At 44.5% G+C, this 25,306-nt stretch overlaps 2 protein-coding genes and 1 long non-coding RNA gene across 3 annotated transcripts in view; 1 reads left to right on the plus strand and 2 right to left on the minus strand.

Annotated features, from left to right (window-relative positions):
* Positions 1 to 9,621, minus strand: part of AMOT (angiomotin) — a 61,093-nt gene extending 51,472 nt beyond the window's left edge. The window contains exon 1 of the mRNA XM_071757607.1: positions 9,489 to 9,621. The gene's annotated coding sequence lies outside the window, so the exon portion shown is untranslated. The remainder of the gene's footprint in view (positions 1 to 9,488) is intronic.
* A 169-nt stretch (positions 9,622 to 9,790) lies between these two features.
* On the plus strand, positions 9,791 to 13,083 carry LOC139802438 (uncharacterized). Its single transcript, XR_011728618.1, has 2 exons — positions 9,791 to 10,227; positions 11,014 to 13,083. It is a non-coding gene; the product is annotated as an uncharacterized lncRNA (long non-coding RNA).
* On the minus strand, positions 12,856 to 24,911 carry PGK1 (phosphoglycerate kinase 1). Its single transcript, XM_071757609.1, has 11 exons — positions 24,752 to 24,911; positions 22,515 to 22,565; positions 21,099 to 21,254; positions 20,844 to 20,988; positions 18,753 to 18,856; positions 17,931 to 18,050; positions 16,460 to 16,574; positions 15,986 to 16,165; positions 15,242 to 15,419; positions 14,948 to 15,046; positions 12,856 to 13,331 (listed from the first exon to the last, which is right to left on the minus strand). The coding sequence occupies exons 1-11, from the start codon at positions 24,814 to 24,816 to the stop codon at positions 13,291 to 13,293; spliced, it is 1,254 nt and encodes a 417-aa protein (XP_071613710.1). The 5' UTR covers positions 24,817 to 24,911; the 3' UTR covers positions 12,856 to 13,290.
* Between the last annotated feature and the right edge of the window lie 395 nt (positions 24,912 to 25,306).

Below are 25,306 nucleotides of genomic sequence, written 5' to 3' on the forward strand. Positions count from 1 at the left end.
CAGTTCATCAACATCCCATAACCTTACAGTTTGCAAACACAAAAGAAGACCACTCAGAAGAAGCTAATGAAGCACATACTTGCTAGATGCTGTGGGGTGGAGTTGTTAGGGAAATAAGACAGCTACAGTGAGTTAGAGTCCTAAACTCTGCTTCAGTCACACATCCTGTCTCCCTCCCACATGCTAAAAGAAAATAGTGGGGAATGAAGAGAGAAGGTAGAGTCCTCAGGAAAGTAAAAATATTGCTTAATGCAGACACTGAAAAGCAGCTACCCTTGCTGGAGGCTTACTAACCTCCACTCATCTGCTGCTGTTTATTCTCCAGAGCGTGTTTAACCCACACAACTGGAGATAACAGCTTTATCAGAACTGGAAAAGAACAAAGATGCATGAAGTCCACATTCTCTTCCTTAAAATATTCTCCCCTCTGCATCCTCCCTTCACGCAGCTCCCCGCCCAGCCCGGTCCTCAGGAGCTCCAGCACACATCTGAACAGCTGCCAGAGGAGGAAGCAAGCAGTTTCCATACACACATCACGCCACAATGTGGGAATTCAGGAAACAACACAAGAAAGAGGTTCCTACTCACTGTTCCAGCATACTCGGGCCAATTTATGCAATCATAGAAAGGTCACAGTAAATGTGTTAAAAAGCACAAAAGATAAATGCCACAATGGCAACACGTTCAAAGTAGGAAAATAAATCTTGGGCTTATGAAGTGTTTGGATGACCTGGAATTTCTCCACCTACAATTTATTTTTTTTTTTTTAAGAAGTTGTCTTTCACATTCTTTAAAATTCAACCATCTTAAGAGTTCCTCCTCCCTCCAGGAATCTCTGTAACTCTGCCGTCCTTTGTCCACAGCAGCTGGAGCTCAGGAAGCTGCTGATATTATCCCTCATGTACAGAGAGGAATCACTGCTCACCCTGTGTCCATTCAGTGCAGCTGAGAGGGGTTTAAATTAATTTCCGTGGATCTCTGATCTCGGGCCAGTTTAACAGAGCTTTTCTTCTTGCACACAAAAAATAAACTGTTAGAGCTCAAGAATGCCATTTAACTCTTGGAACCAGACAGGACATCCCCACCACCACCAAAGTGTGCATGTGTGTGTGTGGAGGGGGTGGGTGTCTTTGTCCAGCCTGTAAACACACTGTCAGGTGAAATAATGGCCCTACAGTAAACAAAAAAGTAATGCAAGCAATAGTAACAAAAGACTAAGATGAGAAGATGAGGCCAAGCTTATTAGGTGAGCAGGAGCAGTAGGTAATTCTGCTAAGGCAGATTACTTAATCTTTCTTGCCACAGAAGCCATATAGTTTGGCAGATATATTCATGGAAGAAAATGAAATAAATGATCAAATATATTAGGGGATACAGAGCAAATCAAGATTAGAAGATTTCAAAATGGTGCAAGAATCACAAGAAATGCGTGGAGATGAAATGCACTGAAGATGGCACTGGAGGGTTTAGGGGTTTGTCATGCTGGGAATTCAGTCTAGACTTGGGGAGTCTGTGAGGCTCACAGGATCTGTCCCACTGCCCACACGTGTGGTGAACCTGGACATTCAGCCCCACTACAGCTTTTGCTGCCATTTACCCACAGGGTGGCCAGGACCCAGGGCCCTCAGGATGGGCATGGCCATAAAAGTTTTACTGAGAGGAAAAGCCTCCCTCAGGCCCTGCCATTGGGCATGGCTGGAGACCAGCTATGATTTCTGAAGAGAAACAAAATCAGTCTGATAGGCATGAGTTTGAGGCATGAACAATATGTAAAACCAGTTATCATTTCCCAACAGATGGTAATGACAGGTATTCAACAGACCAACAGCACCCAAAACTACTATCATGAAACTTGACATGCTCAGAATCCCTAGAAAAATTCTAATGCTTGAAACACAAGAATAGGAATAGTTATGAACTATGTATTCCTCTGTCCTTCACTAAGTAACTGCTGTGTCTTTCTACATGTTTATTATTTACTACTAATAATTCTATACTAATTCTATATAATAAAATTTCCATGATCTTCTGGTAGGAAAGTAATAGCTACAGAGACTTTTTGTAGAGCCAACTTCATGTCCTGTCTGTTTTGTGATTTACATTGCAACAGAGCTCCTGCTCATCTAAGATTTTGTATGCTGCTGTGTGTGAAGATTTTTAAAAGTCTGTCAGCCTGGATGGTACCTCCAGTGGGGTACAACACAAGTTCAACATGGTTCCTTGGGTGAAAAAAGGGGCTACACAGGAAAGGGGGGAAAAGGAACAGCTTACCACAGTGATACAGAATACAGAGGTCAGTAGTGATGTGTCACCTGTGAGTTGATTGATCAGGTATCACCTGTAAAGAGAATTATTCTAACTGCTGAACCCTGGCCCCTTTTTATGCAGAATTTCTGAAGCAAGCTACAGAAGGAGAAGAATGATAAACAACTGCCAGCTTATGGTAAAACAAATGAAATGCTTCAGCTTTGCTCTAAACACATTTACTCCCCCGGCCCTTAGACTAAAATGTAGGTTTGGCAAAATCAGGGCAGCAGGGTTAAGCTGGACAAAGGGATTTTCTTACAAGACACCTTTTCCCACAGAAGGATGTGTAAGCCTTCAACTGATGTCTGTTAGATGTGAGCCTTGATGTACACAAGTTGACCACCTCCCTATTTCTCAGCACTCTCGTTCCTTACACCTCTTCAAAAAAAGTCATCAAAATCTGCTGGAAAGATTGCCTCAGCTTCAATGGATTTGGATCAGAGTGAACTGTAAGAGAAAGGCACAGAGGCCCTGCACTTCAGCACAGTCTTTGTTTGCTCCTGATGACTGAAGAATGTATGAAACCACGAGAGAGCAAAACGTACAGCAGGTTCAGCAGCAAAAAACAGTTTTGATAATCCTGGTATTTCAATGCCCATAAAGATTAACAGGGGAAAACCACAGCTGATTTGAAAGCAAAAAGCCTCTTCAAATTCCCTAGAACTTAAAAATGTGCAATTGTAGTGATAAATACTGTGGGGACAGGGGAGAAGGTGAATTTTGAACCAAAGCTTTTGCAACTCATTTTTAATAGTGATGTCAGAATCAGACTCAGAACTGAGAAATGGAAGAGGCCAGACCAAAATTGGCTGGAACCAACCTTCCATTGTCTGAGGTTAAAAATATGGTTTCAGTGAAACAATGAGTGCCAGAGAGATGCTAGAGCTCTACTAATTGTAGGAGTAGGGCCATCTCCCCCCTCTACATAGAAGCTTAAACTAATGGCAATTGTAATTTTTGAGCACATAGTTGAGTCCCTAAAAGCCATCTTTCTCCTGTAGCAACCTACAGAAAGACTGGTAATTGGAGACAGCAAGATATGAAGTTAGAGGTAATTGATAAACATTTCATCTTTGCAGAAATGAAAAACTAAAAATACAATTATGGAGCAAACTCTGATTAGATTTTACAATCAATTTCAGAAGCTGTTGCCAGAACTGGAAGAGCACCAGCACTCTCTGCTGGTGATCTGTGTTTGATAGTTATCTAGAGGAAAAATGAGGAATGAAAATGAATTATGTTTTTGATATGGAATGCTATTTTTGCCTTAAATGGATGATTAATTAGATCTCTATCCATTTAGCAAACAGCAACTCTAGGAGCTAATAACATTTTTGGAAACAATACTAAGAAGTGTATTTACTATGGGCAGTCATCATTCACTGGAATAAATTTCACTGCCACAAATAAACATCTGATGTTTAATGCTTCACTCTGCAGAAAGCACTTCTGCTTTGCTGCAGCACAACAAGCTGGTGTGAGAAGTTCCCATGATGCCAAATCCCTTGGCTCCTCCCTGACTTTCCATCAATTTTAGAGCCATGCCAAGAAAAACAGCTCTTCTTAAAAAAGTCTGACTGTGGCACCAACTGTAGTCACAGTGAAAATGCTACCACTACGTTTTAATCCAAGCAAAACCTGCTCCCAGCCCTGTCCCTGTTCCACCCTTTGCCAGGAAGCTGGAAAAACTTTGACTCCCTCTCCCCAGCCTTGTCCACACCCGGCGTGGGTCCCTTTGCCCCATCTGAGCCAGAGACTGCACAGGGACAAACAGAGCAGGAGGTAAAAAAAAAAAGAAAAAAAAAACCCAAAGCCAAGTACCTAAAGGACAGCTGTCCCAGTTTCCAAACTATGCAAGGAGCAAGGAGGAAGGGTTAAAGACTGGCAAATTGAATCCATGTGCAGCTCAGGAAAGTGTGGGAAACAAAAGAGACAATGTGAGTTAAGGACAGAGTATTCATTAGCAAAGGGCTCAAGTTTCTTGGCTTTTGCTGCTCTGCTTCCCAACGGCCATTTTTCAAGGTAGCTTTTTGTTCTTGGAGTTTTGAACATAGAGCTGGAAAGACATTATACTCTTTCTTAGCTAACGAACTAAAGCTCGGTACATGTTGAACTGCTTGGAATAATTTGTCTTTTTAATTCCCTGGGGACAGGAGAAGAGAACAGTGTCAGAGATGGGGCTTTTTTGTTGGGTTACAGTGGGCTCTGGATCACAGCTTTCCGTGACATACTTGAAAAAAGACTTCTGACACCTTCATAAATATTAATTTACACTGTAGTATTATGTAAAACATGAGACTTCATAATGCAGCCCTATCAATTTGAATCAGAGTAAATCTATTCCTAGAGAACCAAGCCAAGCCCTGAGCTGCTGCCCCTGCTCAGCTCCACATGGTTGGGGCTGGCCCTGCCATCCTTTCCCTTCCTGTGCCCGCAAGTCGCTCAGCAACTTCTTACTGAGGACAACTCCAAAGTTTTTGGGATGCTGAGGAGATTCTAGGATTCACTTTGCAGCAGTGACATTAGGTTGGAGAAAAGGGTCTCAGTTATTCATGGAAGCAGGCCTGGGGTGTCCAGTTTTCCACTTGAGGAGCACAATCAGTTCTTTTATCAGGTGGAATGTGCAGCCATGGCTGAATTAATGATGTGGGAGCACCTCACTTGTGCTCCTACAGCCCTGTGGGAGGTTCATACCCTTCCATCACGTGGGAGACATCCAGAGCAAGACTGCAGATCCTTTGGGACCTGGGGCCAGTCTTCTGAAAGCAGATCCATGTCTGGTAGGACAAAAAAACCACCTTAGAATCTGCTTCATAGATTTCCTGCATATAAGGAATGTCTTGAAAATCTGACCTTTGCATGTTCAGAAAAATCTGATTTCTGACAATCCAGGGGCTTAAAGGGAAAGTCATTTGCTGCTCAGTCAAGGAAAAGCAGCAATTAGGGTGGAGTTCTGGAAAAAGCAGTTAAAATAGTGCATCAGAAATTGAAACCCAGCATCTGTTTCACTGTTTCAGTCAATAGATACCTGTATCTTTAGGGTAGCAGGATACAGAGCATTTTACTTTGACTATTTTACTTTATGAAGTAAAACCAGCTACTGAGTTAGAGAAACTGCCACAAGCCCTAAAAGGAACAAACATAGTGTTAAAAATACATGCGTTTTAACATAGTCTAAAGTAAAAATCAGAAATAATTGCCCTAATGCATTCTGCTCCTGACAAATCTCAACTTCAGAAGAGCTTCATATCTGCAGAGAGTCCCGGGGAAGTTTTTAAGCATTCAGGGATCACCAACACTTGGCTGAGTGGGACAGAGTGAGAGCCAAATTCCAACCACTGTGTTTTAACAGAGATTCCTTCCTAAGGGATTAGAGCAAGTTTCCCATTATACAAAAGGTTTCAGAGCCCTACTTTTCAAGGAATTTAATACTTTGGACACGACAGGACCCAGAAGAGATCACTGACCAACACGGAATGAGAAGATGCTGAAAGTCTTGGGAGCTTGAGCAACTATAGGAAATGAACATGATTCCTTTTTAAAAAATATTATGAACTGTATGTGGCAGACTGCTCTTAAATATTCTCTTCCCACATTCATACCCACACCTTTACCTTCGTACCACACAAATTCCACATTCAGCTCTGTCCCTTGATCATTAATGCAGACTCCTAAGCTTCAGACTTCAAAGAAACTCACGCGTAAGAGTCACAAGCACAGGACTGGAACAGAGTCAAAACCTCCCTGTGCAGGAACCTCGATCTGCTGTTTGACTTCACTGTACAAATATCTCATTCTATCGAGCCTAGGAAATTCAATGAGTTATGTAGGGCTTCCCACAGATTAAGTTAATAAGGGAACCCAACAGTGCCTCATCTCCTTCCGCCTTCCAGAGGCTGGTAAATAAAAGGAAATGGGAATGTCTCCTGGGGTAAGGGAAAGACGTGAGTGCTCTACAAATGTGTGAGGGAAGAAACCAAAGGCTTCATTGTGTGGATCTGTACTTCTCCAGGAACCCCCTCTCCTTCTCCTCTCTCACATCAGCAACATATGATAATGTTCTCAGGGAAATCAAAATGTCTGCACTCCCTGCTTCCTTTTTTTCTGTGGGTTCCCCTCTGTCATTTTCTGTACATTTCCAGTACCACCAGCATTACCTGGAGCTCCAGTCATGCCTTACTAGCCCAAAATTCCAGCATCTGAGCCTGAATTGCAGTTTAACTCCATATGAATGATGAAATTATGGCACAGATAGACCAAGATATAGGTCTCTTCAAGACCCTAGGGGATTTAGGGATTCATTTCAATGCAACTTGCACTCAACATCCCTTTGAGTTACATTTGCAAATTACACCAGCTTTCCCTGGCTAAGATTAAGCCTCATCACAAGTCAGTTAGAAAGGCTCTCTGGCCTTTTTCAGCTTTATTCGTAGCTGCTCATGTATCACCAACTTCAAGGAAATTACTCAACACTAAACTAACACAAGAGCAATTTCTTTAGTGGTTATAAAGCTGCTACAGGCCATCAGATTCAGGCATTTTCATCTACATGATGGTCTACACTTGCTCTGAACTAAGTTAAACAACACAATGGTAACATGTGAGAAGCTGCTGCAGATACACACACTTTCAAGTGCCTTCATCAGCCTTATGATCCCTCATAAAACATGGAGTTAAAGTGACAGTGATGGTTATCAGTGTTATGGAGCAATGATTTACTTGCTGAGAAGGTGAACGATAAAGGCAAACTCAGAAAGTTTTCTAACAAGAAGGTTGCAATTAGGTCACCACTGAACACCATGTAACCACAAATCAGAGCAAAACCATAATAATATGTGACCAGAATAATATGTGACAGCAGGCACTTGAAATAAGAACAAGGATTTCATCCATGCAGCCCTACTGCTGAATTATGTGGATAAACAGCAGTCCTGAGATTGTCAGCTTCCAGTGGGGACATGCAGGAGTAAGGATACACAGACCCATTTTAACAGTGGCAATCTAGAACCTACATTTCCAAACATCAAAGTTCATATCCAACTTTGCTGAAACTTGACGAGGTGCTCAGAGTAAGTTTCAGGGTCAGAATTCTATTTAGGTCACATATGAGCTGGATCCAGGCCACAACCTTCCTTGTATATTCTGGACTCCAGTTTAAGCAATGCTTCTAATTTCTAGTAACTATTTCTGCTAAAAAACCCTAAACTAGTTCCTATGCCTCACCTTGCTGTGTTCAGGCTGTACATTTTGGTAGGCCCCTGAACATGAGACCTTTATTCAAATGAAAAGGGAATTCAATAAAACACTCTCCAAACTGCTTTTGGTCACTGAAACTCCCTGACCCTCTCCCACCCTTGGATCCTGCATGGCCACAGAGATGTACCTGCCCTTGGGACATACAGTTCAGGAGAGCAAAGATTTGTGGGTTAATGTGATCCTGTTCTGATCAGGGAGATTAGGTTACAAGACCATGCCTTTGGGGACTGGCTTCTTCAGTGTGGCACTTTGGTTTATGAGTGGGGATTTATTTTAATTAGATTGTACTCTTAATTATTTATGACCTATATTATCTGCAGAAGCTGCCTCAAACCTAAGTCTTAATAAGCATAATTGGAATAATCATATTTTTACCTCTTTTGTAAAGCACCTTGAGCTTTACTGATGAGAAATGCAAGGACAGGATTAGGTGCTTAATGAAAAATTATTTTTAAAAAGTGGAATAAAAATGAAAGGTGAACTGAAATGAAATTTCCTATTTTACAGTCCATTAGGGCTGAATTGAGATACATTTATCAGAGGTAACACTAAAAATTTTAAACTGAAAATTGAATGGGGATCTTCTCATGAGGACACCAAGGGACAGAGCCTGAGCTCAGGTGTTGGGAGAAGTCAAGAAGAGCCCCTTAGGACTTTGTGCTATGGAAGTGCTGGGCTGTCCACTGGCAATTCAGTCAGCTCTTGGCTATCTACAGTATAAAACAAAAGCAATGGGTGCTTAAAGTCACCCCAGTTCCTGTGTCCACCACAGCTCCTCCACACTAAAGATTTGGCCTTTCAGCTCTCAACTTCCTCAAAAAGTATCCTGGAATGGAGACAGATGGGATTTGAGCTTCTGCTTCGACCATGTGGTAAATGTCATGGTGAATATTTATGACCCTACCTGAATCAATCTGCTAATGAAAGGCAAAACCTGAGGGCAGACCATGAAGTAGCAGCAGGGATGGCTTAACCCAGAGACACAGGGGGCTGGTGGGATCCCCACCACTCCCTACTAGGCAAAGACACACAACCAAACCTCTTTGTGGATTGTCACCCTCAGACTGGCGTTTTGTCCACAAGTAGATCAAAGCAGGAGGGTTTGGAGTCACTTCAGCTGAATTCAGAGCTTGGGCTGATGCAGATCAGCTCCTGTGAGTGTTTGGGAGGGAAGAGAAGGGCAACGCTGGCACCGTCTCTTCAGCTGTGGCGGAGGCCCAGGACCTCCTCTGCAGGACTGTTGGGAGCAAAACAGCCCCTTGTATCACTTGGGAATTGAAAATGGACCTGGGAAGGGACAAGCCGGCTCTGCTCTCTCCTTTGCCCCCCATACAACGCACACCAAGCAGTCCCCACTACTCCCCCTCACAGCCTCGCCTCGCCGCTTCCCCACGATGAGACTCCCCTCAGACCCCCAAATATTGGATGCGGTCCCGAAGTTCGTGGGCTGAGCCACAGAGCTGCCCCTCACCCATCCACCTAGCCCGGGGAAGCAGGTGGTCTCCGTCAGAGACACACGGAAGCCGCCGCCTCCTCCTCCTCCTACCCGGGCTCCGAGGGAGGACCTGGGCCATGGGAGAGCCGCGGGGTCGTGCAGCCCCATCCCGGGAGACCTGAGCCGGGGAGGGTCCGGCATTTACCTCAGGCTGGAGGCGGGAGCGCGGGCAGGAGCCCGGGGCCACCGCGGCCGTTAGGCGGGAGCCGGCGCCGCCTTCCCCCGCCTCAGCAGCCCCTCCGGCGGAGAACCCCAGCACCGCGCCCCACTGCACCTGCCTCCCAGCACGGCATCCCGGGCGGGCAGGGCGGCCGCAGCCCCTTTTCTGGTCGCGGGGGGCCGGCGGGGCAGCAGCCATCCTTGCTTCCCTCAGGCAGCCGGCCTGGCAGCGGCGGCCCCAGCCTCCCCTCCTTCCACACCCGCTCCTTACCCCGCGGGCGCCTGCCCCGGCGGCCACCCGCTCATCCATCTTGCTCCTCTATCCTCCGAGGTGACAAAGCCGGCATGGCAATGAGAGAGACACCGAGGAGCTCTGGGAAGCGCCGACCGCAGATTCGGTGATTAACTTTCACCAGGCGGCTGCAACTACGGCGCCCGGCGTCCCTCGCTGAGGCAGCGCCTGCAATGGCGGTCGGGAAGTGTAGTTCTCCCGCCTTCCACCGCCTCACCGCCCGCCTGGCCCCTGGGAGGGAACGGAACCCTCGCTGCGCGGCCCTGGCTGGGAATGGAGCTACGTCTATAGGCTCCTTGAGGTGTCCGATCCCGGGAGATCTAAGGGGGGTTTGGAGTGCCAGGGAGAGTTCGGCATTTACCTCAGGCTGGAGGCGGGAGCGCAGGCAGGAGGTGGGGGGGGGGTCTTGGTGGATGGAGAAGTGGTCCAGGAGGGTGCCCCCCTCTTCACCAGCTGGGACTCACAGGGACCTAGGGGCTAGAGGTGCAAAAGTTCTTTGTGAAACAACGTATGAGCTGCGAGGAGCACTAAGAAGGCGAGTGTGAGGGAGAAAACGCAGAAAAAGAGGAGGCAAAGATGCTCAATCCCTCGAAGAAAGGGAGATGCCTTCCGCACTGTCATGGCGTCGCTCACAAAATGGCCGCTGCCCTCAGGAGGCCCCGTTCCTTGGAAAGGCAGAGTCAGAGCACAAAGTTTCGACTTTTTAGTCGTTATGAAGGTAAGTTTGCCTCCCGGCCTGCCATTTCTGGAAATATTAAGGATGTCCTAGGCTCCCTCTTAGGCATCAGGGCTAACATGTGCATGCTCTACTGGATGGCAGCCATTCTTAGAGTTAGTTAGTAAAGGACCATTGGTTCTATATTTTACAGCATGGAAATGATTTCTCTGCCTCTTGCAGTTAACAGTATATTGTAAATTACCCATGGAGATACCAGTACAAGAGCCCATATATTTCGGCTTATTTTGTTAACAAGGAATTTCAAGTCTTTCATGATGAAATTTTATATCACCTCAGCCATAGGGGTTTAAGTTCTCCCCTTTTTATTTCACCTGGCTCTTATTATCACCCCACTTAGGTGTTTTAAGATGTTACTTTCATCACATCATGAGCTTTCTGTGATAGCTTTGCCTTCTGTCTCTTCCACAATGTTTCTAACTAGCAACATCCCTTGCCCCAAAACCAATTTCAACAAAAGCAATAAAAATGTGAAAGAACTTTCAAAGATTTACATCTAGAGAAGTTGTCAGAACACACACACAAATCAGCTAGGAAGGCTGGTGTGACTCCAGAGGATGTAAGATTTGGTGAAATAAGGAATCTCTGGATGCTTTAAGACTATTTTATCACTGCAATAGCAAGGCACTAAAAATATTAACAGGCAAGGCTTAAAAAAAATATCTGGAAACTGTCTCAAGTAATCAGAGGCTAGCCATCAAGTGTAACAATCCTGCAGTCTTCTGTTGAGATATTTCATCATCTTTCTCTCATTTCCCTTTCATTCAGCCCTGCAGCTGAGGATTTCTCAGGCCTTGCTGTACACGTTTGAGCACATGGACCTGAACACAGCATCAGTTGAAACAAGCCCCATGGAAGCAAAAGGACATTTTAAAGATGTGAGCAGCAACCATCCGAAGTCAGGTAGAAAAGTAGTTCTGAGTGCAGATATTTGTGTTCCTGCAGCATTACTACTCCTTGCCAAACTTAAGTACAGATGGCTTTGGTTTGTTGCTTTGAGTGAAGAGGGGAAAAAGCCCAGCAGAGGTAGCAGCCACACACCAATTTTTCACTGTAAACACCAAGAAAGGAGCTATGGAGGGAAAATGGTTTGCTCCATGGGAATCTAGCAACAGGGGTATAAGAGTGACACTAAAATGGGCTGTGCTGTCACAAGGCCTTGTTTGCCAGAGCCAGACAAGCATGATCTGTTATAAAACATGGTGGAACGTTTGTTTTTGTAGTACTGGATTTCCAAAATCCATAGTCTTTTTGTGGCTGACAAGCTCAGTCCTTTCTTTGCCTCGTTACTGCAGCTGTCGGAGGTCTGCACCCCTGCCTGGAAAACATGAGCAACAGCAAGAGCAGTCCTAGCAAAAATCTGCATCATTCATGTGTAATCAGACAATGCTTGGGAGATTTACAAAGGAGGGGAGGAGAAAACCACAGCGCTGCAGTCATTTGCATTAATTCCAGTTTTTCTTTGCTGTAGTTAGTTTTAGCTTTAAAAATGCAGCAAGTGTATGTTCCGTGCACAGCTTTATACACACTTCATGTTACTGGATTTTCATTTGCATCCCACCACAACCAAGTAAAATCTGGGAAGTAGGTTGTGTCTGCTGCTTCCAACACATGCTTTCATTTTGTTTGGGTAATGTGATGTACATACATACAAATTAACTTAAAAGCATCCTCTGTGTTGTGGTTTGCTGCTTACCTCAAAGATGCTCTCCATGGTTCATCCTGGCTGCTTTGTACTATTCAGGCCATGCAAAAACCTCCTGGGAAGTACCCAAACACTACAGCTGGGAATTCACTAGGCAATCACTGCTTTACATCACTGAGTTTTCTCTGATCCATCAGGAAAGATACACAAGCAGTTCAGCTGGAGCTCTGCATCTTCTTAGTTTGGAGGAGCAGAGCTGTGACTGTTAACATAATTCAAACCATACTTTTGGATACTCAGAAGAGTTTGGACTAGTCCTTGGTTTGGTTTAGAGCCACCCTGTGCTCACATCTGAGTCCTGCAGCAAGCACAGGAGCCAACGTGTGACAGGCAAAATGGAAATTTCAACTTTATTTTACATTTGCACTGTTGGTGGTCCTCCACTCACAACCCTTGTGGTTCTGCAACACACTTAAGCCACACACACAAGCCTAATTGTCCAACTGTGTGGTTTTACTATGCTGGTTTCAGTGGTTTTAGGCCCACAAACTTGAGCAAAGGCACATTGCAGCTCTGCCTGTGACTTGGTTTTTACCTCCCTCTGTCTTCCAAGTTTCCCAGGTATTCAGGTTCAATAGAGCAGGCAGCTAATGTGAGGAGGGTTCTGTAGATGAGAAACAGTTTTCAATTGGAATTTTTTACTAGACTTGCACATTCAAAATTTCATCTTAATTACCTGATGGCATGGAAGTTTTACCATAACAGCACACCTGTAATGATTTACTTCCTTACCAGAGTTTACTTGATGATGAACCAAAAATAAATGGACAAAAATAAAAGGATCTTGACAAATGTTATCACTAGTGCAAAAAGGACAAATATTTTTCTGTCTTGATGCTAGGAAAATGAGAGTTTAATGTAGACTGTTCTAAAAATCTGAAAGAAGGAGCATATACCAACTGGGAGCACTTTAAATATGTTTATTCAGCAGCTGTCACAATCAGCCTCCAAAAAACTGGAGTCGCCTCTTGTTTCTGAACCGTGTCAAGTGATGAAAATGCCTAAGAACATTGAAGCTGAACAGTGCACTCCTTTCTGAGAAACAGACATGTCTAACAGGGATTAATCTCTTTGAAAAGGCAAAATATAAATATATACACTCTAAATTCACAACAACAGTTTAAACTCACTACGTTAATTCAAGTGGGAGAACAGTGGACAAATCCACATCATGTAAACTGCAGTCGTAAAAATCTCTCTGCTGTCTTCTCCTCAAACCCTGTCCAGTTTCCGTTTACATTCTGTGATCTGCCTGTTGCAGAGTTGAAATACAGAAGCATTGAAGTGTTGAATCTCAGGGGCTGTGCACAGAACTGGGAAGTGGGGTGATATTCTGGTCTCTACACGTTGCTCAAGGCATCCACGCCAGGAAGAACCTTGCCTGTTAGTGGTTGAAAAAAATACCAATACAGTTAAAAAAACCCCAAACACCTCCTCCCTCCAACAACTAAGAGTTAAACTTCCAATGGCAACATTTAAGCATATAAAAAATAAATCAGAAATTATAAGTTTAAAATGGAAGAGCTTGGCTCTACATACACTCCTGCTGTGTGGCTCTTAAGGCATATGGGTTACACTGAAACTGTTCCATGCAGTAAATACCTTTTAGGGCACAGCAGAGGGATTCCTACTGTACCACAATCATCAATTCTCAATTAATGGTGACTTTCTAGCCAAATTTCTGCTGGGGAAAGATCCAAACTCCTTACACATTTTTCTGTTAAGTTTGATAGCAAACAGGCTGGCTTTTGATTGGATCTCGGTCCAATCCCTAGTGGCATGTAAATAAAATTTTGGATGTAAGGTGGAAATTTTAAGAATTAATTAAGAAACAAAGCTTTCTAAAAATCTACTGGGACTAAAACACCCAAGTCTAGATATTTTTACATGCTTCATTCCAACTGATGGCAGCAAGGAGTATACTCATCTTTGAGTATGAGGGCCTAGATTATTATTAAAGTGCAATGTTTTCTAAAGCATTTTTGTCCTACTTTAACAATGAAAAGACCATTCTGTTCTGCTTTTTTTTTTCTTCCAGAAAACCCACCTTCTAGTGTTCAAGCTGTGTGGCAGTGCTGAATTTCAACACTGGTCACAACTTGCTCGTTTCCTGGGTCTCGAAGGGGTGGGATTTCTTTGCCTTTTTTTTTTTTTTTTTTTCCTGAAATCTTCAGAAGCTTTTCTAATTAGCTAGACTTCCGTTACATTGAAAAGATCACACACATAAACCCACATTTTGGGCCAAAACTTAAGACGAGTTTGTCCTTCTGAATAAATCAGTTGCACAGGGTTTCCTTCTAGCCATCTGCATTCTTTCCCTGTACCATCACTCCCTAGGCAACAGAAACAAAAGCTTTGCCTCACACAGAACTGCTGGAAACCAACAGCTGCAATGCAATTTATTGCAGTTTCTCTTCTGCAGAGAAGTTGACAGCATTAGATAATTTACACATATTGGGAAACAGCTAATTACCAGAGGAAATGGAAACTCATTTAGAGTACAATGTAACTCGTTAGAAGAATCCTGTAAATTCTCACCATTTTGAATTCCAAGAACCCTCGTGCAGGTTCTTAAGTTATCACTAGAGGGCCCCCCAAAACCAGGGAATTTCAAACAATGAGCTGAAAAAGAGATGTCTGGCAAAAATTCGAGACTGTTCTGAGGAGATTTCCCTGACAGAAACTGAGCATTTTGGACAGTCTGGGGTTAGCATGGCTCAGGGGATCATCTACAAAGGGGCTGGTTTATTTTCTGTTCCAGCATTTTTGGTTTCTGGGAGTAGCAGACTGTGCTGTTAGCAAGAATACCCCCATTTTCTTTCCTTTCCTGGAGGGCTACAAAAGAAGAACAATGAGGAGCTCACTGCTCAAAAGCTAAGTGCAACTCCACGTGGTGGAACAGAAAGGACATTAACTCTATTTTCTTGATGATCTACATAGATAGGTAGAGCACCCAGAACTATGTGACTTGGTCAGATAAGTAGAAAGAACAGTTACCCTCCAGCAGTTCCAGGCTGGCACCACCTCCTGTGCTCACATGGCTAACTTTGTCCTCAGTGTTCCACTTGGCACAGCAAGTAGCTGTATCTCCACCACCTGTAGTACAATCAAAATTGATGAGACACACAAGAACCAGGCAGATGCTCAGCATTAAGACAGAAAGTTTTTAAAGCCCTGTTTCGAAGCTGAAGAACAGAGCAAAACAATTTGACAGGTATTTTTAATACAATACTGACAGGCAGAAACTAACTTATTGCATGTAGAAAGAGAAGAACACACACATCTACCTACCAATAATGGTGATGCAGCCCTTTCCAGTTACTTCCACCACTTTGTCCATAAGGGCTTTGGTTCCATTGGCAAACTTGTCCCACTCAAAGACACCAACTGGACCATTCCACACAATTTGCTTGGCCCTTCCCACAACTTCAACAAACTTCTTCACACTTTCAGGGCCACAGTCCAAGCCCTACAACAACAGAAGGCACAGATGTATTTACTGCTGACCCTCATCTCAAATCATTGATGTCCATCTGGGATGCTCAGAAGTTTCCCCCTTGTCCCTGGATTTGAAGCAGGGGTTTCTCTGTGTGCACACAATACTGAGCAGGGATTTGCCAGCAACTGTGGCAGTAGGGGGGAATCTGGAGGAATCTTATTTTCCTAGTATGAATAAGTAACTTTTGAATCAATGTCAGGTGCTTGAAGCTTTGGTTGGAAACTTTTGCCAACTTTGCTTAAATTCCAGTCAAATAAAAGGCATTTCTACTTCATTCAGATATAAAGGCTTTAGAGGAATTTTGCTGGATTAATCCAAATCTCACAAAAGCTCCTTTAGACTTCACAACTCAAGACACACCACAATTTAATGAATTGGCTTCAATTTCATTAAACCAACACACTCTCTGCACCTTGACTGCCTGCAGAAAAATTTACAGAGGGACACAGTTACTCTTTTCTGCTCCTTTCAGAGGTGTCCTTCCCACCCTACTGCTGCCTGTTACTTCTTTTAGTTCCTTGCCCATTAGAACCCACCATCCAGCCAGCAGGAATGCCTGAAGCCACTGTGGCTTGCCCAGTCTTTGCATTCTCATCAAATTTGTCTGCAGTGACAAAGTCAACAGGCAGACTGATCTTCACACCATTCTTCTCTGCCTTGGCCATCAGGTCCTTGACAATTTTTGATCCTTCTTCATCAAACAGGGAGTTGCCAATCTAGAGAAATAATTTGGGAAAAGTAAGAGAGGGGCATTTGTTTAATTACTTGTTATTACAGAAGAGAACAGCAGCAGTCACTCCAAATTATTCAGACAACAATCCTGAAAAGCCTCTTCTTAAAGCACCTAGCAGCAGTCATCTGATTTTTGCACAGTGATTATCAATTAACTTCTCAGTGCTCCCTACTCTTGCAGAGAGTTGAGAGAGCCAGTTCTCAATACCACAATATATAAAGGGCATTCTGACTTTATTTTTTAACCAGGAGCAGACACAGAATTGCTCTTTCCATACCTCCATGTTGTTGATCACTTTGAGGAAGGTGAAGGCCATTCCACCACCAATGATCATCTCATTGACCTTATCCAGCATGTTATTGATCAGCTGGATCTTATCCTGAACTTTGGCTCTGGTGAGAGAGAGAAAGAATGAATGTCACCACTGCCCAAAATGCCTCAGGCAGAATTTACTCTCAAGTAAACTTGAGCCAAGGCAGCATAAAGCCTGGCAAGGACTTTTTGAATCAAAGCTTAATTAATCAACTTCTAATTCAGTAATGCAATAAAAATTTGGCAACTTAGCAGGCCAGCATTAAACATCAACTTAAAAGAACATTATTCAGCCCTGCATTTTTTTCTTATTTAAACAAACCTCATTTGGCACTTCAGAGCCTGATTTCCCCTGACTGCCCAGCAAGGCAGAGCAGAGGCAAGTGTTATCCCAGTAACACCATAGGCCCAGCTCCCAGAACCTGTTTGGGTCCAGCATCCCACCACACTCACAGCCCATCTTCAAACCATGAGAATGATCTGTGATACAGAACTGCCCTGCCCTAAAACCACTCACTGCTTCTGACAGTTGCCTGTCTTCCCTCTTGAATGCCACAGACAGGATTTTTGTTATCTACAAGAAAGCTTTCATAGAAGATCTTAAGGAACAACCCTGAGCTAAACCTAGGCTGGCACTTACTGGGGACAACCTGCAGCTATAAAACTTGGCAGGTAAAGAAAAAAAAAAAAAAAGAGCATTTTTCAGTATAACCAAGGTCAGAGAAGTATTTTAAAACTTTGTGAGAACTGACTACGACTTCTTAAAAACCAGATTTATGGGTGCAAAAAGCCACATACTTCCATCAAAGACACAGGAATGTTAGGAGTGTCCCAGCTTTGTGTTACTTAGCTAAATATTTTAATTCACCTGGTGAACTGAAATATACCATCATAAAACTACAGTGTCAAACTGGGCACACACATGACAAAAATCAGCAGCAATGGGAAATTATTTCTACACTAAAGGAATCATTTGCACCCTCAAGTTCCTTTGCACATGAGGTGCATCAAGCCCCAGGTGACCATTGCATAATGGCATCATGTCACCTTATTGCTGAGCCTGCAGGGTGCTTGTACTCTGCTTGTACTCTGAGCTGGGGAGGAAAGGTCACTGACAATGTTTCAGGGCCATAGTTTGTATCTAACAGCTCCTCTGGTTCATTGGTACAAGGAACTGCTGTGGGCTGTCTCAGTGTGGGGAACACAAGAGGTCAGGAGATCTGATGACCAGACCCTGATAGTATTATCACAGAAGCAGACATGGTCAGTTAGCTCCTCTCTCATCCATATCTTACAGATCTCAGGACCTACCTACAGATCTAAACTGTAGGGACAGCTAAAAGGAAAGCACTTGTTTGATCCAAGCCAAAATACCTTTTAATTTCTTACTGAGGAGTTAAAGAGAAATATGGAGTTAGTATGTTGCTCAGTCTTACCCTCCAAGAATTGCTAGGAAGGGTCTCTCTGGACTCTCTAGGGCCTTAGCAAAATAATCCAGTTCCTTCTTCATCAGGAAGCCAGCAGCCTTCTGTGGCAGATTGACACCTACCATGGAGCTGCAGAGATAAAGGAGGAGTGAGGAAAGGAAAAACATTCTGTCTGTTCAGATCCAAACACCCCTTCAGTCAGCTGCAGCAGTGAATGAGAATAGCTCTGATTTGCATGAAAACAAACACAGGAGTTTTGTTTTCTTGGTTTGATAAGATGTCTGTATGCATTTACTTTCTGAGATTGTTTTTGCACAGACACATTGATATCCAAGACATTTCTAGTGGTAACCAGTGATCCCAAATGCTGAGGGGCAAACAAGCATAGCAAGAGCAGAAGTGTCTTCCTCCACTGGCACTGAATTATGAAATGAAGCTCAAAGAGGACCACTGGAGTTTACAAGTAGACAGATCTAAATACACTCCATGAGAATAATCAATCTGGTGCTATTCATCTTTTGGAAAAGAATTCTTGCTGTAACTGCAGTACAATAAGTACTAAGCAAGTAATTTTTATGTCTTCAAAGCCTAAAAAGTCAGTTCAAGTCTTAGAGTTTCATCTGTCTGCTGTTCCCAGAGGCAAACTTGAAAGAACACACAGTACTATTGACAACTGCTCCCACTAAATCCATTGTTCAGGAACAAACACAGCAGAAGGATAATGGGATTAGCCCAAAAGGAAGTTAAAACTCATGGGGGACAAAGCTGTGTGTGTTTCCCCAGCAGTTATCATTCTGCAGTTCTGCCTCTGGAAGGAAAATGGACACACACCTGTGAGCTCGGTGGGCAGTTCCAAAAGCATCATTGACATAGACATCTCCCAGTTTAGAAAGAGAGGCTCTGAAAGCCTCCACTTTTGCAGAATCAGCCTTGATCTAAAACGAGAAAGAATGATAAGTCAGTGGAGTTGATTCTGGAAAGTCAGCAATTTGACTCATAACCCAAAGCAAAGAAAGGTCAGCTGGAGAAACTGGGCAGTTCATTGTGTGGATTGTTTTATTTCATATGCTCTTTCTCAGACCAGTAGGAGCAACAAAAAGGTTTATTTAAATGGTTTAAACTCCCCATGACTGTTGTTACAGGCCTGAGGACTCAAGTTTCTAGCCCACTGACAAAGCAGGAATGAACTGCAGCACAACCAGCTTTCTCCAGTCCCTCTCCAACAGATTTCCAGTTTTGTGCAGTGAACACAGGTAACACAAGGGTGTGGAGAGACAAGAATAAACAAACTCATGCTTGGTTAAAGAACAGTGTGGTCTCCAAGTGCCACAGGTAAAAGGATGAGAGCTCCTGGAGGACTTATTTAGCAACTGCATCAAGGATTAACTTATAAATAGCCTGCACACTACAACAGGCATAGTGAAAGCTGGAGATAAACTTAGTGTGTAGTGGACAAGAACAGATGCATTTCTGTTAAAAGACTTTCTCCATCTTCTAAGTGACTACTTGGACCTGGTTAAAAGCCACTTACTCTTGAGGGACAGCCCAGACTGGGAGTCAAGTGACCACCTCCCCAAGTGCCTCTGCTTTATCAGCTCCCCAGCCCAGGCAAGACCCCTGTGAGCACCCAGACCTAACAGCATGGGGACAATGGCAGGGAAGGACTCTCATGTATGCCAGATGGGTTCAGCACAGCTTTGGGTACCCTTTTTTCCAGTATCTTGAGCACAAGACAAGTAGAAGGGACTACACAGATTATAGAACAATGCTGTCAACTGCTCCTTTACTTGGTAAATTGCCTGGCTTTACACAAAGAGATTAAGTGCTCCTGTTAAAACCAGTAACATCTGTAAGCAGACACAGCAGGCTCTGAATGAAGGCACTACTGCCACTTGATGTGATGCCACAGTTTCCAAGCACCACTCTGTATCTGCAGCCTTGCACTACATCACTACCTCCATGGCACTGGTGTTAGCTCTGTTAGGACAAGAAGCAGGTCTGTCAGCAGCACCTCTCCTCTCCTGCAGTGCACACTCCCCAGTGCACACCCCAGCTAATGAATCTGAGAATTACAGGAATGTGCAAAACCAAGAGGCTCCTTCCCCACACCAATAAATTCTTTGCCCTGCCACCATGTTGGCTTTCAGTGGCACAGAGTCCAGGGTGTGAATAATTCCAGACTTGCTCTGTTCCTCACTGCCACTGGGAAAGACTCACTAGTTCTCTGAGCAACTTTTCAAAGCTACTGGAGTCTTGTGTCAGCCCATAACAGCACCACACGATGCCAGCATTCTGCTCCACACTCTGGATCTGGGAGGAGCCAAGGCCTGTGTAAAGTAAGCAGGGTCAGCACCAGCAAGAGCAGCAGCTGTCTGGAGCAAGCATTCTTCCTGACCTTCAAGCAAATGTCAGGGTGCAAGGCAGCCTGCTTCTTAGTGAGCACTCTAAACAGCAGGCAGGTTTATAAAAGGGTTTGATAATCCCTACGCTGTAAAGTGTTTAAACGTTACATTAAATCATTAGCCAGATAATCAAGAAAGTAGTTTGTTGCTACTGGGGTAATGACACTGTCTCAAACAGGTCTTGCTTTTTGTTTGATATCCAAAAATAGTCTAAAGCGATTTATTTTCTGCACAGCTCTTTAACTCCTTTTGCCTTCTTTTACAAACTACTCCACCTTCAGCTGAGTCATCACTAAGCCTTTCACTTAAGCTGTTTCATCTTGGATGAAGTTCAATTCAATGCATTTGACTCAAACTTTTGCACAGCCTGGTGCAGATGACCAGGCACACTCATTTGTCACAGCCTTCTGAGAGCAAAATCCTGAACAGCATTTTTAGACAGGCTGCTGGCTCCTTGTCTACCTGCAGCAAACAAGGCAGTAAGACCAGAGCAGGCATGCACAAAAGCTTGAAGTTTCACCTTGTTCCCTGAAGCATCCTTCCCTTTCCCTTCTTCCTCTACGTGGAATCGGAGGTTCTCCAGCAGGATGACTGAGCCAGCTGCAGGATTAGCACAGGCCTTCTCCACCTCAGCACCTACACAATCCTTCAGGAATAAGACTTCCCTGCAAACACAAGATACACACTGTCATCCCACCAGTGACTCTTCTTTTCAGGAAGGAAAGCATCCAGGTCCACAGGCAGAGAGGCTCTGATGGATGCTCTTCTACTTCACCTGCCCAGGAGTGCTTTGAGTTCCACAGCTACTGGGGCCAAGGAGAACTTCTCTGGCATGGGAACACCATCGGGGCGCCCCAGGTGGCTCATCAAAACCACTGACTTAGCTCCATGATCCAAGCAGTGCTTGATGGTAGGAACAGCAGCCTTGATTCTGTAAGGGCAGAGAACAACAAATGAAACAGGATTCACAGAGTTTGTCTGGCAATCTACTCTAGTGACCACTTGACACAAAAGCTGTGGGAGCTGCCCCTTAAAAATGGCAAAATAAAGAGAACACAGGAGCTGGGCAGAACAGTTATTTAAGCCTGTACTACCCCTGGGGTTCACATGGCTCAGCCTACCCCTCATCACAAGACAACAGGGCATCACCACCAGTTAAGTCTCCAAAAGGAACACTGAGGCTTTTTAGCAACCTGTCCTTGTAAGAACAAATGTCTAGAAGACTAACCACACCCCCCAGAGCACAGGTTTCCCTGGGGAATTAACCCAGCCTGTGCTTCTACTGGGGAGGCCAGAAAGCAGCAAAAAAATTCAGCATGCTTTTGTATGTTTCACTGTTCTCTTCCATGCAACACAGGACACAGAAGTAAAATGCATTTTGTAGTATCAATTCTGCTGATAGCTTGTAGAGAAGAAGTGTCAGGACACATGTGAACACTGCTGGGCTTCCTGGTTTAGTCTGCAATCCTAAACCAATAAAGAAATGATGGGGATATTGAGTAGAGAAAATATTGTGGTGAACAAAACTGGCATCTGCCTGCAAGTGACAGAAAAACAAGACATTTGATATCCCCATTTCTAAGCCCTGTGTCTTTGTGTGCTGCACTAGAACAATTCTTCTACGTAAGCCAACAAGTTAACACAGCCACAGGGTGACCAGGAGGCAGAACATCTTCTGGATACTACCAACAAATACAGCAAATTTTCACACACAGCTCAAGGGCTGTGGTTGTGGAATGGTCCTAACACTTCAACCATAATTAAAGAATTAAGTTCTTTGATGTGGTGGATTCCCCACCTTGGGAAGTTTTAAGTCTCAGCTCAATGGGGTGCTGGGACAAGTCATATAAATAATATTATAAGGGTTGGGCCAGATGATCCTTGAGGTCCCTTCCAACCTGACATTCTATGATTCCATGAATTTTAGACTCTGTACAATTAAGAGACTTTGTCTATATGCTTCCCACAGCAGCTACAGTGAGAAGCAGCCTTGTAGTTACAGTAGTTTGCTAATTGCTGCAAGGGGTTCAATTAACTATTGTTGGACCTTCTTTGAGACACCTTTAATATTCAGGTGCATGAATGACAGCTTTACCATGGCAGCATACAGGTGCTGCTAATAGAATTGGGCTAAAATCAGAGAGAAAACAGACTTTGGGACTTGCCACCTGGGATAGAAATTATAGCTCACCTTTGATTGTTGGTTATTTTGTTATCCTTCATAGGAACATTGAAGTCAACCCTGAAAAAAAATTAATAAATTAAATACTCAAATTTTTTATGAAGAGTTAGAGAACCTGCTGGGAAAGCTGCTTGCTAGAGAAAGCAATGTTACAATTAGAACAGGATTTTTAGCTGTTTCTTGTACACAAGTTCTGTTTTGAAATCAGTATTAACCATTTCTGCTTGTAATATTAGAACACGAATGGAGAACAAATATCTGCTAGGGTGAATTAGTAAAGCTGCATCACAGACAATAAAACTGAGAGTAAAAAAGCTCCCCACAATCTTTTTATTTTAAACCACATGTCTTCAGATCACCAACTAGGAGCTTCCAAGGGAAAGGCAGTGAATAATGAGAAGTGACGTGTTCTCTAATGAGGCCTCTAAAACACTTGGTTGTAGCAGTACAGCAAGCAGACAGGCTGCAGGAAGCTGTCCAGTTATTGCCTACAACTTCAACCTTCCCTTCTCTTTGCAGACCTGATGTAGAGCTAGAGGTGATTTCCCTCCTCCTGCCAGACAAGGGATGGGTGGAAGGGAGGAGTTTCAGCAGCCATTTCTCACTGGCCTGCCCTGTGCCCATGTGCTGAGGAGGAGCAGCAGGAAGCTGCGTTGTGTAACAGCCCAGGCAGAAATTACTCATACAGCTACCGAAGGGAACACTTGACCGACTATAACAGTGTATCAGAAGGAGGAAAGTGAAACGACGGTGTTAAAAGGCTACACTTTTGTTATTCTACATCTATATTAAAGAACAACAAAATTCAGGAAGTTGTTTCAATTCTCTTGCAGCCTGCTCAGCACCAGAAACAGATGGAATGAAGGACAAGAGGTGCCAGCAAAACAGGAGTAGCTGAGCAGAAAAAAGTTGAGCTGGCAGCCCCACAGTACAGTGGATTAATTCTAGAAAGGGGAAAGAAAAGCACCATTATTATGCTATTATTCTAAAATCAGAGAATAAAAGAATTGCTTGCTTTACAAAGCTACCAGAGCTACAAAAGAAAGACCCAGCTCACCCTTCTTCTCCACTGCAGACAATTGAAATCTGAGCTCCCCTTGTGCCCTTTTCCCTACTCATTAAAACTTCGTAATTAGGACTGGAAGACAAGCAGGTTATGAATATGCCAGAATTATGATGAATATAAGAAGAGGAGGGGCAAAAAATGAGTTATGGATTTTAGTAGTACTGAGAGAAAGCACATGGTGCCTCTTTTCAGGGAAATGAGATGCAGGCAGGAAATGAACTGCTAAGACAGGTATGGGCATTAACTGTCCAGGCTATGAGCTGCCTAACCCTTCCTCTGGCAATGCTAAAAAGAAAAACACCTAAAAAACCCCTATCCAGATAGAAAATAAGCCTCATGGTTATCGGAATAAAAAGATCTTTTTCTTGTACCAGATTTAGGAAGTCCACATAGATTCTACCCCTCAGTACTCATTACGGGAACGAGCTTCTAGTAATCAAATTTCTAGGGAACTACTTCAAAATATGACGACAGAAGCGAGATTGAAAGAAAAAGCTCTCTGCACGGAAGAGAAGTTACAATTTTGCTACACCTACCTACTCAGCCAGCAAGATAACAAACAGCAGTCACATTATGGTGACCTTGGGCAAAGAATCCCACAATAAGAGCATTTCCAGCAGGGTGTGTATCACGATGTACCTCCGTGCCCTTATTATATTTGGCAACAATCCCAACGTTAGCCTTTCAGCGGGCCTTGATATTTTATAAACACGCTACGAATTCCTATTTTACAGTTCTACCCCTGAGATTTGACTCGGTGCAAAAAGCAGAATTACTATTTCATCTGGGTAGCTACTGGTTGCGTTTCTCCTCACCTCAGCTGAACCAGGCCCGGCTTCACACCCCCTCCCCACCGAAAACACAGAAAATAATTTGCCGGGCTCAAACGAGAAGCCGCTGAGAACAGAGACGATGCTGCGGCCTGGGCAGAGGTGCGGGAAAAACCCCACGGAGCCCCCAGCGGGGGCGGGGGCCAAGTCAGCGCCGCCGGGGAGGCCGCGGGCAGCTCCTCACGCTCTTCCCCAGCTGGGAGGAACACCCCGCCCTACCCCGCGGCCTCCCGCCTCCTCACAGGGCCTCAGGACAAGGGCACCAGCGGCGGCAGCCCCGGGCACCGCCAGGAACGGGCCGGGCCGGGCCCTTCCTCTCCTCACAGCGTGAGGGGTCCCCAGCTCCTCACCTCATAACAACCCGCTTGCCCTTCACGTCCAACTTGTCGAGGGTGAGTTTGTTGGAGAGGGACATGGCTGCTCCCGGTACTCTCAGACTCCACTCCGCTCAGCTCCGCCGCCACCCGCGCTCTGCCGCAGAGCCCGCCCGCTCCGCCGCCGCTCCGCTCGCCCCGCCCCCGGGCGCCTCCGATTGGGCCGTTCAGCCGGCCGCGTGTCGCTATTGGTCAACGTGCCTGTCCGTCAGCCGCCTGCCCGCCCCCGCCGGGGTTCCTGTCACGTCCCGCACGCAGCCGGGCTCGGTCGCGGCCATCGCCGGAACCCCCCGGGCGGGCACCGCTCCCCCTCAGCGCCGACCCGGGCCTAGAGGTCCGGCCACCAATTTTAAATGCACCTATTTGATGAGAACTAAAAAAAAAAAAAAAAAGGCAAGCCCATACACTGCTTTTCCTGGGTAACGAAGTCCAGCAGTTCCTGCAGGTAACACACAGTTATCCTGCCTAGTCTTGGAGCAATATTATTCTTCCAGCTTTTGGAAATAATAATAACCGGTTTGTTCTGTTTCC

Source organism: Heliangelus exortis, chromosome 14 (genome assembly GCF_036169615.1).
Source record: "Heliangelus exortis chromosome 14, bHelExo1.hap1, whole genome shotgun sequence".
NCBI lineage: Eukaryota > Metazoa > Chordata > Aves > Apodiformes > Trochilidae > Heliangelus > Heliangelus exortis.